This window comes from Phocoena sinus, chromosome 3, assembly GCF_008692025.1.
Source record: "Phocoena sinus isolate mPhoSin1 chromosome 3, mPhoSin1.pri, whole genome shotgun sequence".
In the NCBI taxonomy this organism is placed as follows: domain Eukaryota; kingdom Metazoa; phylum Chordata; class Mammalia; order Artiodactyla; family Phocoenidae; genus Phocoena; species Phocoena sinus.
In genome coordinates, this window is record NC_045765.1 from 682,221 (window position 1) to 704,972 (window position 22,752).

At 62.7% G+C, this 22,752-nt stretch overlaps 2 protein-coding genes across 6 annotated transcripts; one reads left to right on the forward strand and one right to left on the reverse strand.

Annotated features, from left to right (window-relative positions):
* The first annotated feature begins 1,646 nt into the window (after positions 1-1,646).
* GRIN3B (glutamate ionotropic receptor NMDA type subunit 3B) lies at positions 1,647-10,354 on the forward strand. Its single transcript, XM_032625579.1, is given in 10 exon segments — positions 1,647-2,072; positions 3,685-4,277; positions 4,540-5,006; positions 5,009-5,544; positions 8,512-8,659; positions 8,751-8,864; positions 8,967-9,118; positions 9,449-9,613; positions 9,712-9,770; positions 9,922-10,354. Coding segments are annotated over 10 exon segments (3,078 nt in total). The 3' UTR covers positions 10,340-10,354.
* A 66-nt stretch (positions 10,355-10,420) lies between these two features.
* TMEM259 (transmembrane protein 259) lies at positions 10,421-18,401 on the reverse strand. Of its 5 annotated transcripts, none has more exons than XM_032625574.1 (11): positions 17,970-18,394; positions 13,807-14,082; positions 13,216-13,315; positions 12,993-13,103; positions 12,584-12,706; positions 12,404-12,504; positions 12,246-12,303; positions 12,072-12,155; positions 11,850-11,982; positions 11,678-11,777; positions 10,421-11,563 (listed from the first exon to the last, which is right to left on the reverse strand). In XM_032625574.1, the coding sequence occupies exons 1-11, from the start codon at positions 18,192-18,194 to the stop codon at positions 11,018-11,020; spliced, it is 1,857 nt and encodes a 618-aa protein (XP_032481465.1). In that variant the 5' UTR covers positions 18,195-18,394; the 3' UTR covers positions 10,421-11,017. The 5 variants fall into 5 exon arrangements, with proteins under 5 accessions (XP_032481465.1, XP_032481466.1, XP_032481464.1 ...); XM_032625575.1 differs by having other exon boundaries at positions 10,422-11,563; positions 12,072-12,152; positions 17,970-18,397; XM_032625576.1 differs by having other exon boundaries at positions 10,423-11,563; positions 12,072-12,303; positions 17,970-18,041; positions 18,201-18,400.
* Between the last annotated feature and the right edge of the window lie 4,351 nt (positions 18,402-22,752).

The following is a 22,752-nucleotide window of genomic DNA, read 5'->3' on the forward strand; positions in this document are numbered from 1 at the left end:
GCCCAAGGCACCGTTGGGTGCTTGCGTACCTCCCAGAACTAGCATCCAGTAATGTTTGTCGACTGACTGACTGACTGCTGAGGGCCACATTAGGGTGAGGAGATATCCCCTCTCCAGAATGGGTCCGTTTCTGGGGACTCATGCTGGTGTAGGGACCTTACCCCAGGGTGGGGTGAGGCCCAGGTGGTCCCAGGTGGTCTTAACCTGGCGCTTCACCCAGAACAGTGGTGGGGGTGGGGCTCCCTGGTATGACCCTCCCTGTCCTGGGATGCCTGGCCAGGTGGCTGGATGAGGTAGCCTTGTCACCTGGAAGCCAGCCACCCAGCTCTCATTAGTCATCTCAAAATTCCATTCACGCTGCTGGCCGGTACTTGCATTTTTCTTCATCTAATGGAGTTTGTCCCCTGTGTCTCTAACACTGGCTCCAAAAGGAGATGGTTTCTTGTGCGTGAAAGATATCAACTGAGTGCAGACGCGTTCCTTAGAGCTGGAATGTTCCATGCACAGTTGCTGCCCTGTGCCTTGCGGGGTCTGGGGAGACTGGCTTTCTCCACTCCCCTACCTGGGATGGGAGAATTCCATGCAGGGTGCTCCTGGGCCCTTATTTGACCGGTGGTTATTGAGCACCTCCCACAGGCCAGGGCCACAAGAAGGTCTCCATGGCATTTGTCGTGGGGAGGCCCAGTTAATGTAGGAAGAGGCTGGGGGATTGGTAGGCTGCGGGGAGCTAAGGAAGGTTCCAGAGAAGCGCAGAGTGATGTAACCACGCGTCCTTGTCTGAGCAGTTGCTCAAAGCAACAATTATAGAGTGCCTGCTGTGTGGAAGCACTGGAGACTGCAGTTAACGAGCCAGACCCGGCCCTGTCTCCCAGAGCTGGCCACTGAATAAAGCAAATAAAGGGACAAAAAGACGATGGCGTGTGATGGAGTTCATGTAGGCAGGGATGACGAGGGTGTTCTGCATCTTTCTGGGTGACAAGCTAGGAAAGTTTTTCCAGCAGGGGCATTTGGCACTGGGTCTTGAAGGGTGAAGAGGAATTCTCTGGCTCAAGTTGCTTGCCCACAGCTGGAGGGCAGGAGACCTTCCCCACAGGTCCCCATCAGACAAGTCTGCTTCAGTTTCCCTGGGGCGCCAAGGACGGGTTGGTCTGGGTAGACGCTGCTCCCTGGAGGAGGAGGGTGCAGCTGGGTGACTATGGACGCACACTGACCCCTTGTGGGCCTTAGTTTCCCTGACTGAGAATTGGGAACAGTTGCCGGGATGAGGGAGGGATCCAGGGGTGAGTGTGGGTACCGGTCTTGATGCAAAATCCCTCCCTGCTGCTAACGTCGGCTTCCTCATCTGTAGAGTGGGCACAGAGCCAGGAGGAGCAGTGGTTCGATTCCACACCCCACCCCAACCCCCGCCTGCTGTGGCCATCTGAGCCTCAATTTCCCGCCCTGCGTGGTGGGACCCACGCCTCCCTAGTGGGCTGCCTGGCACTGGGGGACCGGGAGGGGGAAGGGAGGGCGCAGGTGGGCGGGCTCGGGCAGGGAGGGAGGTGCGGCCGGCGGGGGCGGGGAGGGAGCGGCGGGGGCGGCCGAGATCCCGCTTCCCGTGGTGCGACCCGCGGCTCCGCCCCGCGGCGCCCGCCGGCAACTTTGGGATGGAGTTTGTGTGGGCACTGTGGCTCGGCCTGGCGCTAGCGCTGGGGCCGGGGCCCGCCGGGGGCCACCTGCACCCGTGCGGCGTCCTGGCGCGCTTGGGGGGCTTGGTGCGCCTGGGCGCCCTCCTGCCCCGCGCGCCCGCTGCCCGCGCCCGCGCCCGCGCCACCCTGGCCCGGGCCGCCCTGGCGCCGCGGCTGCCGCACAACCTGAGCCTGGAGCTGGCGGCCGCCGCGCCCCCCTCCCGCGACCCCGCCTCGCTGGCCCGCGGCCTATGCCAGGCGCTGGCGGCACCGGGCGTGGCGGCCGTGCTAGCCTTCCCCGAGGCGCGGCCCGAGCTGCTGCAGTTGCACTTCCTGGCGGCGGCCCCCGAGACCCCCGTGCTCAGCGTGCTGCGGCGGGAGGCCCGCGCTCCGCTCGGCTCCCCGGTACGCGCGAACGCCGGGGTCAGGACGTGCGGGGACCCGGGGTCGGGGCGGGAGAGACCCTGGGACGCTCTTGGAGCGCGGGGCTCGGGGGTCCGGATAGCTGAGTCCTTGGGACGCGCGGGCCTCAGAGTCTGGACCCTAAATGCAAGAGTCCGGATGCGGGGAGACTCGGAGTCCGGATGACAGAGGCCCAGGGACGGCCCTCGGGTTAGCGGAACCTGGACCCCTGAACCCCGGATGTCCCCGGAGATCAGGGACCCGGAATGGGAGGCGGGAGCCCAGGGGCGCAGGGACCTAGAGCCACGGAACCCCGCGGCTCGGGAACCCCGCGGGATACCTCTGGACCCCAGATGGCGGATCCCACAGGACGCTTCCCTGGGCTTTGGCGGTGGAGTCCCACTAGGAGCGCGGCCCCCTTCACCGGTCAGGTCACAGGGTGCCTCCGGATTCCCACCAAGCAGGGCCGCGGGGCTGGGATGGGGAAGCGGGTCTCCCTCTCTCCAGGGGCTGCAGTTTCAGGGGCTGCGGCTGGGGACTTTCCTCCCGCCAGGATCGTACCAGAGGCCCTCGAGGCCGAGGCTACCCACACCCCACAGCCTCCTTGATGGCCTTCTCAGGTCCCCAGGGCCACCCTGTCTCTCCTAAACCCTCCATCCTCCTCCACCCTGTCCTCGTCCTTGGAGTTTATTCTCTTTTCTTAATTACACCCCCAGGCTGGAATTTGGGTCCGAATAAGTAGAGAATGGGACAAGGAGGAGAAAAGGGTGACTGGCAGAGCTCTGGGGACCCTGTTGTGCCCCAGGGAAAGAACCCCCTCCCAGGGCCAGCAGGGAGGGGCCCAACGCTGGGACATGGGGTCTGGAAGGGGGCCTGCCTCTCTCCAAACCCACCTTGAAGCCCCCTCAGGCCTTCCTTCTCCTGAGGGCGGGGAGACCCTGACCCTAGAGGAGGCCTGGGTCTCATTAACCCCCTCTGTCTTTGATCCCCTCCCGGTGGGAGAGATGCAGGACCCAAATCCATGCCTGTGGCGCCCTCTGCAGCCGGATCCAGGAACTGCACCCTCTGCAGTTGGACCTGTCAGGCTTTGGCTTGGGGGTACTACTGGCTTGCCCCGCCGCCCCGCGGGAGAGCAGCAGCCCCCAGCCTTTCCCCCTGCACTCAGCACCCTGTCCCCACCCGGACAACACCCTGCCTACATTAGGTGTCTGGCAAAGCTCTCTCGTCCCTCCCATGCTCAAAGCAAATTCAGGAGAACTTTCTGGGTCCCTGAGCACGGAGGGGGGAGCCCTCAGTCCCTAGCTTGCCTCGTAAGTCTGAATAGAGGTGGGGTAGTGGAGCTGGGTTTTGAAGGATGTGTAGGAGTTGGCTGCCCCAGATGGGAAAAGGTATTCCAGCTGGGGAATGCAAAAAGCCTCAGGCCAGGGCCGGGCTTTGTGCTGATGGCGATGGGGAGCCACAGAAGGGGTTAGAGCAGGTGTGGGGCTGGGAAGAAGCAAGCACGAGGTCCAGTTATCAAGGTGTCATGCGTTTATTGAACATGTACAGATGAAGTGGGAAGAGTGTGGTGGGACACTGAGTTTGCCAGCCCTAACTGTGACCACCCCTCTGCCAGAACCCCTTCCACCTGCAGCTGGACTGGGCCAGCCCCCTGGAGACTCTGCTGGACGTGCTGGTGTCAGTGCTGCAGGCGCACAGCTGGGAGGACGTTGGCCTGGTGCTCTGACGCGTGCGGGACCCTGGCGGCCTTGTGGCCCTGTGGACAAGCTGGGCGGGCCGGGCTCCGAAGCTCGTGCTGGACCTGAGCAGGCCGGACACGAGCGATGCAGGGCTGCGGACCCGCCTGGCCCCACTGGGGGAGGCCGCGGGGGGAATGGCCCCAGTCCCCGTGGCCGTACTCCTGGGTTGCAACGAGGCCGGCGCCCGGCGGGTGCTGCAGGCCGCACCCCCCGGGCCCCGCTGGCTGCTGGGCACGCCGCTGCCCGCCAAGGCACTCCCCACCGAAGGCCTGCCGCCTGGGCTGCTGGCGTTGGGCGAGGTCGCTCGGCCCCCGCTGGAAGCCGCCATCCGCGACGCGGTGGAACTAGTGGCCCGCGCGCTGGGCAGTGCGGCCCGCGTGCAGCCGAAGCGTGCCCTCCTCCCCGCCACGATCAACTGCAATGACCTGTCGCTGCCCGGTCCCGAGTCCTCCGGCCGCCTCTTGGCACGGTGAGCGGGGACCCTGCTGCAGGAAGCCGTGTGTGTGGCTTTGTGAGAAGCGGGAAGGGAGGCCCCACCTGAGCCTCTCAACTGGGCTTTGGGCTGGGCCGTCGCCCCAGCCCCCAGGGCGTGGGTACCCCGTCTGGGAAGGGGATCTGGAGTAGGGGATACAGCAGCATCCCCCGTGGCCCGGTGTGTCTGAGGCGCAGCGATAGGTCTCACCTCGGCGAAGGGATTCCTCCGCCACCCTGATGCCGCCCACCCCCACCAGGTTCCTGGCCAACACGTCCTTCCGGAGCCACACGGGGCCGGTGTGGGTGACCGGCTCCTCGCAGGTGCACATCTCCCGGCGCTTCCGCGTGTGGAGCCTCCGCCGGGACCCGCGGGGCGCCCCGGCCTGGGCCACGGTGGGCAGGTGGCAGGACGGGCGGCTGGAGTCAGAGGCAGCGGGCGTGGCCGGTTGGCCCCCACCCCCGCCGGAAGCCCGGGCGCGGCCCAAGCTGCGCGTGGTGACGCGGGTGGAGCACCCGTTCGTGTTCGCCCGCGAGCCGGACGAGGACGGTCGGTGCCCGGCGGGGCAGCTGTGCCTAGCCCCCGGCAGCAACGACTCGGCAGCCCTGGACGCGCACTTCGCCGCGCTGGCCGACGGCTCGGCGCCCCACGTACTGCGCAGGTGCTGCTACGGCTACTGCATCGACCTGCTGGAGCGCCTGGCGGAGGACGCGCCCTTCGACTTCGAGCTTACATTGTGGGCGACGGCCGCTGGACCGGCCTGGTGGGCGACCTGCTGGCCGGCCGGGCGCACATGGCTGTCACCAGCTTCAGCATCAACTCAGCCGAGCGGGTGGTGGACTTCACCAGCCCCTTCTTCTCCACCAGTCTGGGCATCATGGTGTGCGCGCGGGACACGGCGTCGCCCATCGGCGCCTTCACGTGGCCGCTGCACTGGTCCATGTGGCTGGGCGTCTTCACCGCGCTGCACCTGACTGCGCTCTTCCTCACCCTCTACGAGTGGCGCAGCCCCTTCGGCCTCACGCCCCGCGGCCGCAACCGGGGCACCGCGTTCTCCTACTCCTCTGCCCTCAACCTCTGCTACGCCATCCTCTTTGGACGCACAGTGTCCAGTAAGACGCCCAAGTGCCCCACGGGCCGCCTCCTCATGAGCCTATGGGCCATCTTCTGCCTGCTCGTGCTGTCCAGCTACACGGCCAACCTGGCCGCCGTCATGGTCGGGGACAAGATATTTGAGGAGCTCTCGGGGATCCACGACCCTAAGGTGCGTGGGCATGGGGTTTCAGGGGTCAGAGCCTGGAGGTCACCCCCGCCCCCAGTCCCCACCCAGTAGAGGGCGGCCATCTGCTCCCACAAACTCATGTTGAACCCAGCTGGGACAAAACAGGCGAGGCTGCTGGTGAGAATCAAGACAGAGAAACAAAGTAGATGGTGTGTGAATTGGTGATAAAGTTCCAGGGAGGAAAATTAGACAGGGTGGGGACACAGGGAGCACTGGGGAGGGATGATTTCTCAAATGGGGGTCAGGAATTCCTCTGGGAGAGGTGATAGTTGAGGGACTTTTATGTAGATATCAGGGAGGAATATGGTAAGCAGAGGAAGGCAGCCTGTGCAAAGGCCCTGGGACAGGATTGTGCTTGGCAGGTTGGAGGAACAGCAAGGAGGCCTGTGTGTGTCTGGAGTGGAGTGAGTGAAGGGGAGAGTGGGGAGAGAGGGGAGGCGAGAGCAGGGAGGGGGATGGGGCAGGTCATGCAGGGCCTGCACGTGTGGGAGGACCTGGGCCTCCACAGAAGCTCCATTTAGACAGAACTTTCACCAGGAGTCCTGGAGGGCTGTGGGCAGAGCAGAGCATGCCCCAGCCTACATATTTTTCTCTTTTAATGAAAAAATTGTAATATTCTGGAGTAGGGAGCAAGGCCCACGATGAATGAACCCATTGCTCGGCTCCAAAGTCAACTCCTGACCAGTTTCGTCCATGCACCAGCCATAGCCGGGGTTACCATGAGGGAAATCCCAGGCCTCCTATCATTTCGTCATGAGTATTCTGGGAACTTAAACATCAGGCAGGCCATTTTTCTCAGTTGTCTTTTTTTTTTTTTTTTCACGGTTTGTTTGAATCTGGATCCAAAATGTACAGACCCCGAGGAAGGTAGAAACCTCCTTGTTACCAGCCCAAACTTGGGTCCACTCACCTGCAGTCAGTAAAGCCAATCTACTGACACAGGGTCCTGGTGAAGGAAAGCGCAGTGTTTATTGCAGATAAAGCAAGGAGTCTGCGCAGCTAGTGCTTAAGACCTGAACCCCTGGATGGCTTTCAGGGAAAGGTTTATTTTTGTTTGTTTGTTTTTTTAATTTTTATTTAAGTATTGGGGAAAGGTTTTTAAAGAGAGGGTGAGGGAGGGGGGTTGGGGTGTGTGTGATTAGCTCCTGGATGTTCTGATGGGTTGGTGGTGAAGTAATTGGGAGTCAACATCATCAACCTTCTGGCTCCAATCAGTCTGGGGTCTACATGCTTGTGGGCAGCATGCAGTTAACTTCTTCCACCTGGTGGGGGTTTCAGTGTCTGCAAAAGAGCTCAAAGGATCTGGCTCAATTTTTTTTTTTTTTTCCCATGCTGCATGGCATGCAGGATCTCAGTTCCCCAACCAGGGATTGAAACCATGCCCCCTGCAGTGGAAGCACTGAGCCTTACCCACTAGACCGCCAGGGAAGTTCACTGGCTCAGAATATTATCTACAGCCCTTGAGAAGGAATGAAAATTCCTTGACTTTAATGGCTAAACTATTATTATCGTCTTGTTTGACTGTTTTCCTTTGTTTCTGCATTTTCTCACTTCTCTGATTAAATTTATTCTTTGGAACTCGGGGAAGGCCTAGGAGACTAAAGTTTTTCTACAGACAAGAGGCAGGCAGAGGACCAGGTGGGGGTCTGTCCCGGGAAGGCCCCATGGGGCCATCTGGACACTCCATCTTTTTGTTCACTAGCGATTTGTTTGTTGAAGTTTTTTTTTCTCCTGCAGCATCTCCCAGTGTTTGGATCTAGCTGCTCTCGTCCCCAGCTTCTCCCCCACCCCAGTGTCCTCTGTTAAACCAGTAATGAGACCTAGATGCTTGCTGTCCCGTGGGCCAGCCACTCTCCACATGTGGCTACTTTTTTAAAATAATTTTTTTTTTTTTTTTTTTGGCTGTATTGCGTCTTTGTTTCTGCGTGCAGGGTTCTCGTCGTTGCGGTGGCTTCTCTTGTTGCGGAACATAGGCTCTAGGCGCACGGGCTCAGTAGTTGTGGTGCACGGGCTTAGTTGCTCCCCGGCATGTGGGATAGAACCCGTGTCCCCTGCATTGGCAGGTGGATTCTTAACCAGTGCACCACCAGAGAAGTCCCGTGGCTACTATTTAAATTGATTTAATTGAAAGCACTCAACAGCCACTTGAGAACAGCACAGGTGTAAAGCATTTCCTTCCCCAGAAAGTTCTAGATGGCCCTGCTTGCCTCAGGTCTGGCTTCTCGGAAGTGCTGTGGCCCCCGACAAGGAGGCCCTGGTCAGGTGGCCTCAGCAGCCACTCATGCTTTGCTTTAGGGAGGTTGCACAAACAGTGGGCGGGCCGGAGAGCCCGGGGCTGAGGGGGCAGCGCTGGTGCAGGAGGAATGGGGGATAGGGGCCTTGGGTGGGGGCTGCGGAGGGGCAAGCACCGGGCAGGTCCAGGGTGTCCGGAGGGCAGCGCCCACAGGATCTGCAGGTGGACGGGACGTGGAGATGAGAGACGCAGAGGCGGGCAGAGGAGGGAGAGCGACTGCGGTGGGAAGGTGTGGGGTGGCTCGAGAGTGGGTCTTGGACGCGGTGAGCTTGGGGTTCCCGGGGGACCCTAAGGAGAGACGCAGCGGGTGCGGCGGAGGCGGAAGTGTGGAGTTAAGGGCCTGGAGATGGACATGAGGGTTTTAGAACATTTTCAACTGGGCGGTCCTGCCCCCAGGGGACACTGGGCCATGTCCTGGCACATCTGTGGTTGTCAGACTAGGGCAGGGGGCTCCTGGCATCTAGGAGTTGGGGCCAGGGATGCTGTTCCACACCCCACGGAGCCCAGGACGGCCCCCCAGAGATGACGTGGCCCACGTGAGCTGGTTGAGAGCCCTGGGCCCGGGTGCTCCGGGCTGGCGGACGGAACTGGGGTGGGGGAGAGCCAGGCTGGGATCAAGGGCCCCCCACAGGCGCTGACCAGGCGCTGGCCCGCAGCTGCACCACCCGTCCCAGGGCTTCCGCTTCGGAACCGTGTGGGAAAGCAGCGCGGAGGCCTACATCAAGAAGAGCTTCCCAGAGCTGTACGCACACGTGCGGCGCCGCAGTGCGCCCACCACGCCCCACGGCGTCGCCATGCTGACGTGAGGGGGGCGCGCGGGGCGGGGCGGGGGCGGGGCCAGGCGGGCGGGGATGCTCACCCCGTCCCCGTCCCCCTCCCTGGCAGAAGCGACCCCCCCCCCCCCCAAAGCTCAACGCCTTCATCATGGACAAGTCGCTACTGGACTACGAGGTGTCCATCGACGCGGACTGCAGACTGCTGACCGTGGGCAAGACTTTCGCCATCGAGGGTGAGCGGCCCCCGGGACCAGTGACCTGCGGGCTCCAGGCGGGCACAGCTCCTGTGGGTCTGCGTCCAGCCCGGTCCCAACCCAACGCCCGGCCTCCCCCAGGCTATGGCATTGGACTCCCCCGGAATTCGCCGCTCACCTCCAACCTGTCCGAGTTCATCAGCCGCTACAAGTCCTCCGGCTTCATCGACCTCCTGCACGGCAAGTGGTACAAGATGGTGCCTTGTGGCAAGCGGGTCTTCGCTGTTACAGAGGTAGGGCAGGCCCGGGACGCAGGGAGGGGTAGGCGTGGGGGGCTCTGAGCCTGTGTGTCCTTCACCAAGGTGACCAATCCCTGCTCGTTCCCAAGACTGTGTGTTTGCCTGCTTTTCTGCACCCTGTTCATCCTCCAAAACCCCAGTTCCAGTGGCCTTTCTTCTATGACACCTCACCTCTGAAAATGGAGCCCTAGCCTTCTAATCCGGCTCCACAGCCCCAGGCCCTTCTCTCTGGCCCCACCTCTGCCCCCACCCCCGTCCAAGGCCAGGGCTCCCCAAGGGTCTGCCGTGACCAGGAGGGCTTTTGTGCCTGCGTCCTGCCCGCAGACCCTCCAGATGGGCATCTACCACTTCTCGGGATTCTTCGTGCTGCTCTGCCTGGGCCTGGGCAGTGCTCTGCTCAGCTCGCTGGGGGAGCACGTCTTCTACCGCCTGGCGCTGCCGCGCATCCGAAGGGGCAACAAGCTGCAGTACTGGCTGCACACGGGCCAGGTGAGGAGCGGGGGCTGCGGGGTGGAGGGAGTGGGGAGGGCGTGCAGGACGGCCTGCTGCTGACCCGACCCCGACGTGACTTCTGTCTTGGCTCCTAGAGAATCCATCGCGCCCTCAACAAGGAGCCGCCCAACGGGCAGCAGGAGCCGGAGCCGAGGTAAGGGGCCCTGGGGGCCGCTCTCCACCCCAGCAACTCCCACTCCCGCTCTCCAGCCCCGACACGCTGGATGGACCCTGGGGTCACCAGTCCCAAAGGGCAGAGTGGGACTGTGGGTAAGACGCGGCTGCCCAGCCCCATCCGTCCCCAGGGGTCTCGAGGAGCCTCAGCAGGACACTCTGGCCGCCCCCGCCGGCCCGGGGGGCTGGACACGGGTGCGCCGGGCCTCGGTGAGGGAGTGTCACACGCACTTCCTGCTGGAGCCGGCCGCGGCCGCCGCCGCTGCCACCACTCCCGTTAAGGATGCCCCAGACGCGGACGCGGCTGGGCCGCCCGGGGGCCCCGTCTGGCTCTGCTCCAACGGCCGCCTGCCCGCCGAGCTGTTCTCGGGCGCCCCACGCCCCGGGGAGCTAGAACAGCTGGAGCAGCGCATCGCAGGCACACGCGAGAAGCTCCGCCAGGCGCTGGTGCGGCGCGGGCAGCTCCTCGCCCAGCTGGGGGACGGTGCCCGCCACGGGCCGCGCAGCCAGCTCCAGGCCTCCGAGGAAGCACCCGTGGCCACCCAGTGATGCGGGACCAGGCCCTCCTCCACCTGCAGCAGGGGCTCCGAGGGGCCTCGCCCAGCCTCCCCACACACACAAACGCTGGCTGGACGCTGTCAACAGTTTATTCTATATACAAACACCATTTTGTACACTGCAATTAAATAGAGTGGAATGAGCCCTCTGCTCCATTCCTCACGGTGTAACTGGGTTGGGCCACCGGCTGTCTCTTCACCCCGAGCAGGGCAGGACCCTGGCGCCCCCCGTGGCTGCGTCCGGGGCCCCAGCCTGGGCGTGTGGGGTGGCGGTGGAAAGGCACTGCACACGAGGGAGCACCAGCTGAGCCGGCCCCACTCGTTTCACCTTGCTCAGAGGCTTGCCCGTTTTGCCCCGGGACAGCTCACTCTGGACCTTTCACCAACCCCTTGCAGAACCTTCCATGGAGCCCCCATCCCTTCTCCCACCCTGGCTCATCAGCCAGCAGAGTGGGCCCACCATAGACAGGGACAGGCTGCAGGCAGACCCCATGCCCTGGGGGAGAGAAGCCCGCCTCCAAGCAAACCTGATGGACTCCAATACCGCCTAAGGCAGGCTGAGCAGTCCCAGAGCCATTGGGGACAGCCTCCCTGACCCCGGAGGGCTCCAGCCAGGTCACACCCAGCTGGCCTGGATGGCCAGGGACAGAGGCGGTGAGCTGCCCAGGGCTCAGGAGCCGACCTCTGAGGGCGCATCCACTGGAGCCATGGACGCAAGGCTGGGCCCACTCACCCCAGTGGTCTGCGGGGCTGTGTCAGACCCTGGGGGGTCACTTGTGGGGGCACTGTCCTGGGGGGCCCGAGGGAGCGCCCCACTGGGGCTCAGGGGGCTGGCCGGCCGCCGGTCCAAGAGAGAGGCGCTCAGGCCAGATAAGAAGGAGGCGTCTGTGATGATGGCAGCCGTCTCTGCCATCCAGCCCAGGTCACCACTGGCTGCTGCAGCTACCGAGGCCGCCGCGGCCACCAGGGAGCTGGGTGCCTCAGCCATGGGCCCAGGGCCTCCGCCACCACCCTGCAAGCCAGGGCCCAGGGCAGGGGGCTGGCTGGTAGAGTCGGGCGTGGCAGCCAGGGTGCCTCCGTTGTTGTTCAGGTCGTCTGGCAGGGCCGTGGGGCTGCCAGGGCCCAGAGGGGGCGTCTGCAGCAGCATCTCCTGGACGCGGATCTGCTGCAGGATGGCGGGCAGCTCGTAGTGGTGGAAGAAGTAGATCATGGAATGCTGGGGGGCAGGCACTGGGTCAGGCGAGGCCCAAGCCAGAACGCAGCCTCCGCAGAACCCCCGACAGGCTGGATGGACCCCGGGGTCACCAGTCCCAAGGGCAGCCCACCTCACCTGGATGAAGAGCCAGGAAGTGACGAGGGCCAGGCTGCTGTACTGCCCGTTGAAGCGGTAGTGGTAGGCGTAGAAGGCGAAGTGGTACAGGTAGAAGAACCTGCGAGGGGGACAGTGAGGCGCTGCCCACCCGGCTGCCCCCACCCTGGACCACACGGACCCCGGTGCCCACCGAAGCCAGTGCCGCTTGCTGGTGTTGGTGTGGCAGCAGATGGCGTCATACTGGTCGGCCAGCCACACGATGAGGATGATGTAGAAGGCCGTGGTGGTGTCGTTGAAGAACTCAGACATGATGGCCTCCATGCCTGTGGGGAGACGGGAGAATGCTGGTTGGGGGGGGACGGGCAGGTGACGGCCAGGGCAGGGGGCAGGGCGTGGGGCACAGGGTCCTCACCCACGAGGGCCAGGATGACGGTCAGCAGGGGCGCTGCGGGGAACGCGATGGCCATGTTCATCTCCAGCATCTGCAGCAGGTCCACTGCGGGCAGAGGGTGGCGGGCGGGCAGACCGGGTGAGGCGCCCGGTGCGGGGTGGGTGGGCGGGGGAGGTGGCCAGCGGGGAAACTCACCAATGAAGACGAAGATCTGGTGGTGGGAGTAGCGCAGCAGCATGGACACGCTCAAGGTCTGCAAGCAGTGCAGCGTGAGGCCTAGGTCCGCCGCCCCGCCCCCCCACTCCGGCCCCCCGCCCCACCCCACCCCGCCCCGCCCCGCCCGCGGCACTCACGAAGATGACCATGATGACGAAGGCGGCCAGGTAGGATGTGCGGGCCATCCACATGCTCACGAAGCGGTAGTGCTCCCCGGACACCACGTTCCGCAGGAAGCCTGCGCGGCAGGCAGTGAGCCTGCGCCCCAGACCACCCCGGCCCCGCCCCGGCCCCGCCCACCCGGCTGGGCCCCGCACCCTTGTTCTCCTCGTTTTCCGCCAGGCCTTTCACACTGGACATGAGGATGTCGTCGTAGCCCAGGAACTCAGCCAGCAGCAGGCGGCTGAAGCGGTCCCCGAAGCACTGGTCCCGCGTGGGGTCTGTGGGCAGGACGGTGACAGGGGTGTGCACCTGGCCAGGCCCCCACCAGCCCCAGTCCTGATGGAGGCCCGGGGAAGGCCAGATCTCCATTTGTGGGAGTGGAGGAGCCCCCGCCCACCCCCGACCCGAGCAGTGATGTGCGTGACAGCCCCAGAGGAACAGTCAAGGGATGAAGCCTGGGAAGCTTCCCTCAGCTGGAGAGCACGGGCGGGCCCCCCAGGCCCCGGAAGCGAGTGCTTCTGGGTCACCCCTCCCCCAGAACCTCACCCTGCAGGTGACACTCACCCAGGGTGACCACCATGACTGGGATGCTAAGCCGCTGCCGCGTGGCCTGCGACAACCGCAAGAAGCCGTACTCCAGCGAGTACTCCACGATGTACTCGTCCTGCGGCCACGCTGTGGGTGGGACAGGCCTGGTCAGCCCGCGGAGCCTCTCTCCCCTGGGAGGGGCGGGGTGACCGCAGCCCACCAGGGGCACTGGCCTTTAGCTCCAGTGAGCAGTGAGTACCTTTTGTGGGCGTCTCAGGGAAGGGGAACTCCTGGCTGTCGTTTAGGGCCTCGGGGCCACCTGGTGGCTTGAACACCTTGGGCTCGATGTCCAGCTCAAACTGCAGAGAGGGAGGCAGGAGTCAGCAGGCCCATGGTGCCAAAGGGCCGGGCCTGGAGGCCTCTCCCTCATCGACTGACCGGAAGCAGATGCGCCCCTGTCCCATCAAAACCCTGACCCCCGACACTGAGCTCCCTGAGAGCCTGTCTCCGGGTGAGGGTGTGGGAGGGATGCGGCCCCCCGCTGAGGTCTGCGCCAGTACCCTACCCACACCGATCCCTGGCCCACAAGTTCCTGGCCTCTGGCTGCCCAAGCACAGGCCTCCCTGCGGGCTGTGGGCCCGTGTCCACCAGCATGCCTCTGCCGACGGGGCGCTGCATCACCAGGATGCCCAGAGCCTTCTTCCCGGCTGTATCTGCCCTGGCACCCCCAGAACTGGGCCAGTCCCTTTCACCTGACAGCTGGGAAGTAGCCGAGGCCACGGGAGCAGGAGCAGCGGCAGACAGGGAGGCCTGGGGCCCTGAAGATCAGGAGCGCTTCCAGCCAGCTCACCTTGACGGAGCTGTTCCCAAACACCTCCACGGCCAGCTCCTCCTCGTCGTCCTCACCCCCCAGCTCCAGGCCTCCCGGCCCCGCGGCCAGCCCAGGGAAGCTGCCGCCGCCACCGCAGAACTGCAGCAGGACGGGCGCGCGGCTCGAGTTGTGCTGCACCTCCACGCGCAGGACGCCCTCTCTCGGCCACTCGTCCCGCACGTGCTCCAGGCAGTTGATGGGCGAGCGCGAGAAGACGATGTGGATGTAGGCCAGGACGAAGAGCACAAACAGGGCCTGGGGGCGGGGGGCGGTCAGCACGGGCCCAAGCGGAGCACGTGGTGCCATCACCCAGCTGCCCCAGGAGAAAACTCCCGACCTCACTGGCTAAAACGGCCTCCCTCGCCGGCCGGGCGCCCTCTGCGCCTCTCCCGGGCCAGCGTGAGCCGCTGAACACAGCCGACCCGCTTGGCCATGCCAACGGCCCCGTGGCAGGGCTCGCTCTGTCCCCTGAGATACGGTTTCCCCAGAGTAAGACAGGATAGCCCTAACTGTTCACTGGGGGGATCCTGACACAGGGCCACATCTTGGGACGTCTGTGGTGATCGTGACTGGGGGGCTCCCGGCATCGAGCAGGCAGGGCCGGGGAGGCTGCTCCACACCCCACAGCGCCTAGGATGGCCCCCTACAGAGAACGTCCCAGCCCCGATGTCCACAGTGCTGAGGAGAGGCCCTGCTTGACGTCACCCCAACCCCCTGCTCCAGGAGCCCCCGTCTGACCGCTGTGTTTCTCTTGGGGTCCCGGTTGGCCAAGTGTCACCCTTTGGCCTGGACGCCGTGTCAAGGGCATCGCTCCCGGGGTGAGTTCCCTGTGTGGTACAAATGATCGTAGGGGACCAGAGTACGAAGGCGCTCCTTGTCCTGTCAACAATGATGCTCAGGGGTGTGGTGAACTGCCCGTGGCCACGCGGTCACCGGCAGGGCCGCCAGCACCTCGTCATCTCCATGCCCTGCCATGAGCACCACAGGGTGGTGCCAGCGCTGGCTGTGGAACTCCCGGCTTCCTCTCTGGAGCCTGCCCTGCAGACTGGGCACGGGCTGGGTCAGCAGAGCACCCGCTCCTGTCCTGACGGGGCGGTAATCAGAGCACTGCTGATTTAAGCAGAGACAGACTACACATCCCAAGCCCCTGGGGTTCAGGTCACGGCAAACAGATGCTGAGCTGAGAACAGAGCTGGGACCCTGCCTGGGGAGGAGGGGCTGGGGAGGCAGTGGGGAAGGTCAGCTGAGGCCCCCACGTCTGCAGAGCCTCCCACAGGCCAGCCTGCGCCAGGGCCCTGAGACGTGGCCACAGGCCAAGCGTCACTCGGAACCCCCAGCACCTCTCCCCAACGTTGTGTCTGGGGACCTGGGAGCTGGCGACGGGAGTCCTGACAGTGTGGGACCCACAGCACAGCAGGGCAAGGTCAGAGAGCTGACCCACAGCGCCAGTCGTGCTCTCTGGGCCCAGATGTCCAGCAGAGCCGTGTCTGGGACACTGTCTGCTCTGGGCCATAAGGACGACGCTGTACAACGTGACAAGATACCACAAAAAGTGCTGACACGCAGGATGGCCCGATGCCAGGGGCTGCCCGAGCACTTCCCCCGGAGACACATGTGCCTGCCATCACCCCCAGTTTGCAGATGAGGAAACCAAGGCACAGAGGCCACGCGGCCAGGAGGGGTGGAGCCAGGAGTTCAACCTGGAACACACACCAGGCAGGGCCAGCTGGGCCCTGAGAGCAGGGGCACTTGAACGGACGGGGGGCTGGTGGCACCATGACCTCGCTGAGTGGCCCCCAGGACCCCACTGTCACCCTGGCGCCCCCTCCAGCACCCCTCACTGGTGTCTGCCCCATCACTGTCCTTATCTGGGTCCCAAAACCCCAGGTGGGGTCCATCACCCTTGACTGAGTGTGTGGGTCCCCAGAGGTGGGCCAAGACGCTCTCACCCCCTTGACAAGGCTTGCCCCAGATCTGGACTTGTTTCCCCACCATGGAACGAGCTGGCTGCCCAAGCTTCCCTCCCCCTACAACCTATCATCAGACACACAGGGCAGCCCTACCCACGCGGGGAAAGCAGGGTGCACTCAGCAGCCCCGCCCACCTCGCTCTCAGGATTTCAGGAGTCTTGTCCAGGGCCTTTCCTGCCCTCTGCCTGCCAGCTGGCCTGGCCACCTCACAGGCCCTGGGTGCTCCAGCCCCCCAACCTCTGGCACCCTGTGACCCCCATGCTCCAACTCACCAGCCACACGGCTGCGCCGTCCCGCCAGCTCCAGGGCCTCTGCATGCGCCGCTTCTGCTACCCACCTCCTTCCTCGCAGCCTGAGGCTGCCTGATGTGACACAGACCCTGCCCTGCTGGCTGCAGTCTCTCCCCCTTCCTCCTGGTCACCCCACTCATCGCTGGGCCCAGAGACTGGCACGAGGCGGCAAAGAGGATGGCAAGGGTGGTTCCCGCCAGCAGTGAGCAGAAAGGAACAGGTGCCACAGGAAGAGGCTGGGGAGCAGGGCTAGGAGGGGAACTTGATCTCTGTAGCAAGAGCCCAGAAGCTGGGCGGCTGAGAGGCAAAGGAGCAGAGCTTTCTGGAGCTTGAGGTGGCCTCAGAGATCAGCCAGCCGAGCCCTCCCGTTGCACACGAGGGAAACCAAAGGCGCCAGGGGTCAGGCAGGCTCTCAGGGAATGAAGGGCCTCCTGGTCGCAGCCCCAAGGAGAGAGGAGGTGCAGGGGGCTGAGGGCAGCCCGCTCACCCGGCCCCACGCACCAGGGACGCGGCCTGGATGTGCAGCCCATCTGCTTGGCCAGCCCAACCCCTGGCCTGCTCCTCGGGCAGGAATTGGCGAGACAAAGCCAAGGCCTCAGGCCGGGCTCTCAGGGAAAGCTCAGCTCCACGGGGGGCCCCACCTCACACAGGGCACCCCCTCGAGTGACACGGGCTCCTTCTGAGCGTGTCGGGAGGAAGAGTGCTTTGTTCCCCAAGCCAATCACGGCCTCACATGGCCTTCTGCCTACGCCCCCAAGCCGCCCCTGGGTTCCAGGATTGGGGTAAAGGAAGGCCGACTCAGGAATCCTCCGGAGTCCCACCCCCACGCCCCCGCAGGGGACGCCTGCCGCTCCGGGACCGGGGGTTTCAGGCTGGGACCCGCACCAGGTCTGCGGGACGGCTCGCACCCCTGCCACCCAACGCCAAAGAGCTGCCGGCTCCCGACCAAGCTGGAGCTCCAGCCCCCTTCCGGCAGACGAGGAATCCGAGCTTCCTCGGACATCAGCACCCCTGGCCCCGGCCCCCGCCCCGGGGCCACTCCTGGAGGGGACACGAAACAAAACAGCCATTTCTCCACTTCCTCAGACCCTCCAGGCAGCCGGGCTCGGCACCCAGCGAGCTCCCTCTCTGAGTGAGACCCCTCCTTGGAGGGATCTGTGCCGGCCCTCCCGTCACCGCTGAACAGCCGAGAGCTCTGCCACCCGAGCGAGGACAAGGGGCGGGTCCACGAGAGGCCCCTCACAGAGCCACCTGCAGCACCACTGGCTGGACTTTGCCACTAAGCCCCACGGCGTGACCTCAGCTAGGTCACCTTCCCCCCAGAGGTTCAGAGCGGGTTGAATCCGAGTGGAGGCAAGCAGAAGGGCCCGAGGAGAAGAGCCCCAAGAAAAAGGGGGAGAGGGAAGAGGTGCAGGTGGGCGGTCCGGGGGTGTGTTCTGGGAGGGGGCAGTGGCGGTGAGGCCCGGAATCCCTCGAGTCTGGGGTTCGGGGCCAGGCCAGGCTCGGAGAGTGGGGAGGCGGTCATCCCGGACTGAGGATCCCAGGCGGCAGGGCCGGGGGTCACGGGGCTGGGCTCCGGCCTCCGTAGGTGGGGGACGCTGGGAAGGGCGAGGCGAGGGGTGGGGTGCGGCCTGGAGGGGGCTGGGAGTGAGTTTCTGGAGTCGGGATCAGAGGCCACTAACCGGGGAGACTCTGGCCTTCCCAGGTGGGAGTTTCTGGGTAGGGGGGCGGGGGCGGCAGGCCTAAGGAAAGGGTCCCAACGGATCGGGCCGGTGCCTACGCCACCGGGTGGGAGGGGCGCGCTGCCACGGGCAGGGTCAGAAGTCGCAGACCTGGGGGAAAGGGTCCGGCCGCCAGGGTCAAGGTTCGGGGCCCCGGTCACCTTGAGCAACACGAAGAACTCGAAGAGACGACGGAAGGCGGGCGGGAAGAGGCGCGAGTAGGTGACAGCCATCTTGAAGAAAAGGGCATGGAAGAGCCGGTCGCGCACGTTGATGAGAGGATTGGGGTTGAGGTTGGGGGTGCGAGGCCCACGCGGGGGGGCTGGGCCGCCGCCGCCGCCGTTGGGCCCGGGCCCCGGGGCCCCGGGCGCCGCGAGCTCCGACATGCCCACCGTCGCGCCTTAACGGCCCGCAGGTCCCCGAGGACGCCTCCCCGCCGCCATCGGCCGTCCTCGCCACCGCCTCGCTCCTCACGGCCGCCGGGGCGCCGCCGCCATCTTCCGCCTCCGCGCCCCAGCTGACGCCAGCGAGTAACCGCGCCGGCATGAGCGGCCTCCCTGCGGCCGCGGGGAACGCTGGGATGCGGTCGGGCGGCCCATGGCGGCCCCGCCCTGTGGCCTGGCTCCCGGGTAGGGAACGGCGAGGGGCGGGGCTGCGTCTGGTCCGGGTGTTTTGCCTATCGCCCCCACAAGCCTCCGCGGCTGCAAGGCGGGCGGTAAAATTAGTCAATCTCTGAGGAATTTAGAGGTGTTAAAGTAAACTGACAGGAAATACGACTGCTGGAGATGTTTTTTACTTGGCGCTCTGGAAAACTATGCCGAAGATAAGATTACATTAGAATGTTCTAGCTGAAAAGTGATTTAATTTCCGGCCTTTAAATAATCTCGCGAGAAGAGAAGGGAAAAGTTTATGTTGTGTGGGAACCTCCGTTCCCCGCGCAGGCAAGCAGATATTGAGTGTTCTTAGAGGCTACAGTTGTATTCCTGTTCTCCATCAAGAGGTAAAAAGCGATAGAACTTCCTTCTTTCTCTGCCCTTGGGGCCGGCTGGGGCATTTACATAAGCTTATGCCTGGCTACACGAAAAACAGATTAAACAAGGTGGTTTTCTTTGTTCTTCCACCTCCCAGCTGCGATTCCCCGACCTTTCCGGCAGGTGGAAAATAATTTTTCCACGGAGCGGGGGTAGGATTGTTCAGGCGGTAATGCGAGCGAAGGGGGGTGGCAGATGAAGCTTCGCTCGCTGGCCCGCTGCTCACCTCTTTATGTGCGGCCCGCTTCCTAACAGGCCGCGGACTGCTACCGGTCCGCGGCCCAGGGGTTGGGGACCCCTGCCCTAGCGACTTTAGCTCTTCCTTCTGAGAACCGGGCCGCTCAGGTGGGTCACCCCCCCATCTCTCTCCTGCTCCCTGGCCGCCAGGCCCCTGTCCCGGCCATTCGGGGATGACGGAGTGGACAGGCCTCCTCCAGCTAAAGTGGGGTCACGAAAGGTCCGTACCTGGCCCTGCCTTCCTCTTGGCTGCCACCGGGTGCCCGCCCGCGGTGTCCCAGGCCTGGGGTCCCTCGTCTGGACCACGTACACGCTCACTCATCTTTGAAACGTCTCGGCGCCTCCCAGCAGCCGTGGTAGTAATAGGACCTAACATTCATTGAGTACCTACGGTATGCCAGGTTCTTCCACCTCCTGCTCCAAAGCAAGGCGGGGTGGGCTGCGGCAGGAAGTGTGGAAGGGCAGGTGGAGCCGGAGGCGAGGGGCCTGGGAGAGGATGCCTGAACCTGGGGAAGGACACGTTCGTGCCCCAGGGCCTGCACTGGGTGACACAGCGGCGGCCAATGCAGTACCGGTTCCTGCCCTAGCAGAGCTCAGGGACCAATAGGAGACAGGCAGACCGCCAACTGGATATCTGGTCTGGTTCCCGATGGTGACAATCACACTGAAGGGCACAGTCAGGGCCTCTGAGAAAGACCAGAGCATTGGGGTGGGGGGTGTTGGTTCCTGGGGGGGGTTCCTATTCTGAATTGCACTGGGTGGTCAGGGAGGGAGGAGACTTTTCAGCTATGACCTGGAGCCTGAGAGAACCTTCCAGACCTACCTGCCGGCTTTCATAATCCTGGAGCCCCACTCCCTGGAGGTGGACGTGTCTACCACAACCAGGAGGCTAAAATCATTCTCTTCCTGTTTCACAGGGAGTGCTCTGCACAGGGCCTGGCATACGGTAGGCATTCAGTCGATGCAAATTCTTTTTTTTTAAATGAATTTATTCATTTTATTTATTTATTTTTGGCTACGTTGGGTCTTTGTTGCTGTGCGCAGGCTTTCTCTAGTTGTGGAGAGCGGGGGCTACTCTCCCTCGCGTGGGCTTCTCATTGCCGTGGCTTCTCTTGTTGCGGAGCATAGGCTCTAGGCGTGCAGGCTTCAGTAGTTGTGGCACGCAGGTTCACTAGTTGTGGCACACGGGCTTAGTCGCTCCGCAGCATGTGGGATCTTCCCAGACCAGAGCTCAAACCCATGTCTCCTACACTGGCGGGCAGATTCTTAACCACTGCGCCACCAGGGAAACCCGTAAACTTTACTTTTATTGGTGTAATCTGTGTGGAAATGGGCCCGTGTGGCAAGCAGCTGCTGTGTTGGGCAGCACCGTCTAGTGCTCACTCCCACATAGGGGAAACATGCGGCCCTGGAGAGCAAGTGAAAGTCATGGTCACAGAAAAGGAGTATAGCGGGAGGTGGGGGCGGAGAGAGTTCCAAACCTAAGCCAAAGACACAAGGAAGGACCAGACCCCAGGCCCGCCCTTCTGGGCACAGTCGGGAATTTAGAAGATGGGCTGGATTTCGGAGGATGCTGTGGTCATCGTGTGGTACCTGTCTGGGATGTGTGGGTGGCATTGGGACCTGGAGCCTGGGCTGGGGCTCACTGAGAAGGTGCTGGAAGGTGGACAGTGAACAGGCCAGGTGGAAAGAGTGTCAGGCGGAGGGCGCAGCCAGGACAAAGGCCCTGAGGCAGGCCTGGTGCTGATCATTAGCGGCAGAGTGAGGAGAAGCCCCCGTGTCTGGAGCAGAGTGAGCAAGGGAGAGCGTGGGGCCTGGAGGACACCTTTGTTGAGGGGGCAGTGGGCAGCCATGGAGGATTGGGAGCAAGGGAGGTTCCTGACCTAACAGGCTTGAGATTTTATTGTTACTTTTTTTTTAAATTTTGGCTGCGCCGGCTCTTAGTTGTGGCATGCAGGATCTTTAGTTGAGGCACGTGAACTCTTAGTTGCGGCATGCATGCGGGCTCCAGTTCCCCGACCAGGGATGGAACCCGGGCCCCCTGCATTGCACGAAATCTTACCCACTGGACCACCAGGGAAGTCCCTGTTGTTACTGTTATTTTGTTTTCGCTGCATCGTTGGGGCCATAGGACCCTCCGGGGTCTCACTCAGAACCCTGACACTACAGGGAAGGGGCCCAAGCCCCTCACCACACCTGCAGCCCCTGTGCCCAGCCACCCAGACCGCCAGGCCCCACCCCCATAGCCCAGCACCGGAGGCTGAGGCTCTGGGGTTTCCTGCAACTCCAGGTCCTCCAGCCCCTGGCCCACGTCCCTCTGGCATCACGGAGGAGATCCTGCCCCAGAATACCTGCATCCGCCCCCAGTGAGCCTGCATCATTCCACACCTCCCCTACCCCCACCGCAGTCTCCCCGGGATCAGTCCAGGACAAAGAGGTGAGTGCGGGGGGCGCGGGGGCGGGAAGAGGGTGGCTGGTCAAGGGCGGAGGACAGCTGCAGAGGCCCCAGACCTCCCTGCCACGTTCTGAGGCTAAGCCAAAATTCCTAAGATTTTGACATGGGTTGAGTCAACATGCCCTTACCTCAGCTGACTGGGGATTGGAACCCAGGCCTAGGTGGGGGCCGCTGAGGTCATAGGATTATACAGAACCACATAATTCTGTAAGTTTTAGGTCCTGGGGGAGTTTCTCAAATAATGATATTACAAGCTTTTGGAACCCCAGGGTTTCAAAATCTGGGATGTCTGATCTGAATTTCTTGAGTTCCAGGAGGCTGAGAATCTAGACCATGGGTCAATAAGCTTTTTTCTTTCTTTTTTTCTTTTTTAAGCTTTTTTCTGTAAAAGGCCAAAAAGTTAATATTTTCAGCTTTGCAGCCCAGGGACTACTCAGCCACAAGCAGTCTGTACACAAACAGCTGGGCACCAATAAAACTCTGTCCAAACATGGAAATTTGGATATTATATGATTTCCATGTGTCATGGAATAGTATTCTTCTTTCGATTCTTTAAAAACCTCTTAAAAATGTAAACACCATTCTTAGCTCGTGGGCTATACCGGAAAAAAAAAAAAATAGCATCTGAATTTGACCCACAGTCCAGAACAGCGTTAGGCAGTAGAAAAATAAGACAAACCATACACAGAATTTTAAATGTTGGCTCATGTTAAAGAACTAAAAGAGAATAGTTTTGGTCATATATTTCACTTCACTTGATATCTGGGAAATATGATCATTGCAACAGGTAATCGATATGAAAAATGATGTATGAGGTATTTCACACCTGTTTCTGTCCCGTGTCTGAAATCTGGCCTGTTTCCCGACACTGACGTTTCCTCGGAGACACTCATATGTAGCCGGACTGCGTAAAACTGACGCTGAAAAGGAAAACGCGTGCACACCCAAGTGGTTTCATGTATACTCAGACATTTTTCAAAAACTGGATCTGGTGTTGGTTTGCACTTTTAAATTGGAATCAGTTAAAATCAAGGAAAGTGAAGGTTTCCCTTCCTTGGCCTTGCCAGCCACACCTCCAGGACTCAGGAGCCACGCAGCCGGCGGACAGGGCCCAGGAGGGCATTCTCGGTGCCATCTCGGTCCCATTGGTCACCACTGGTCTAAATGCCAAGATTTGCGTCACCCAGCACTTATGTGGTACCTACAATGTCCCAGGCATTT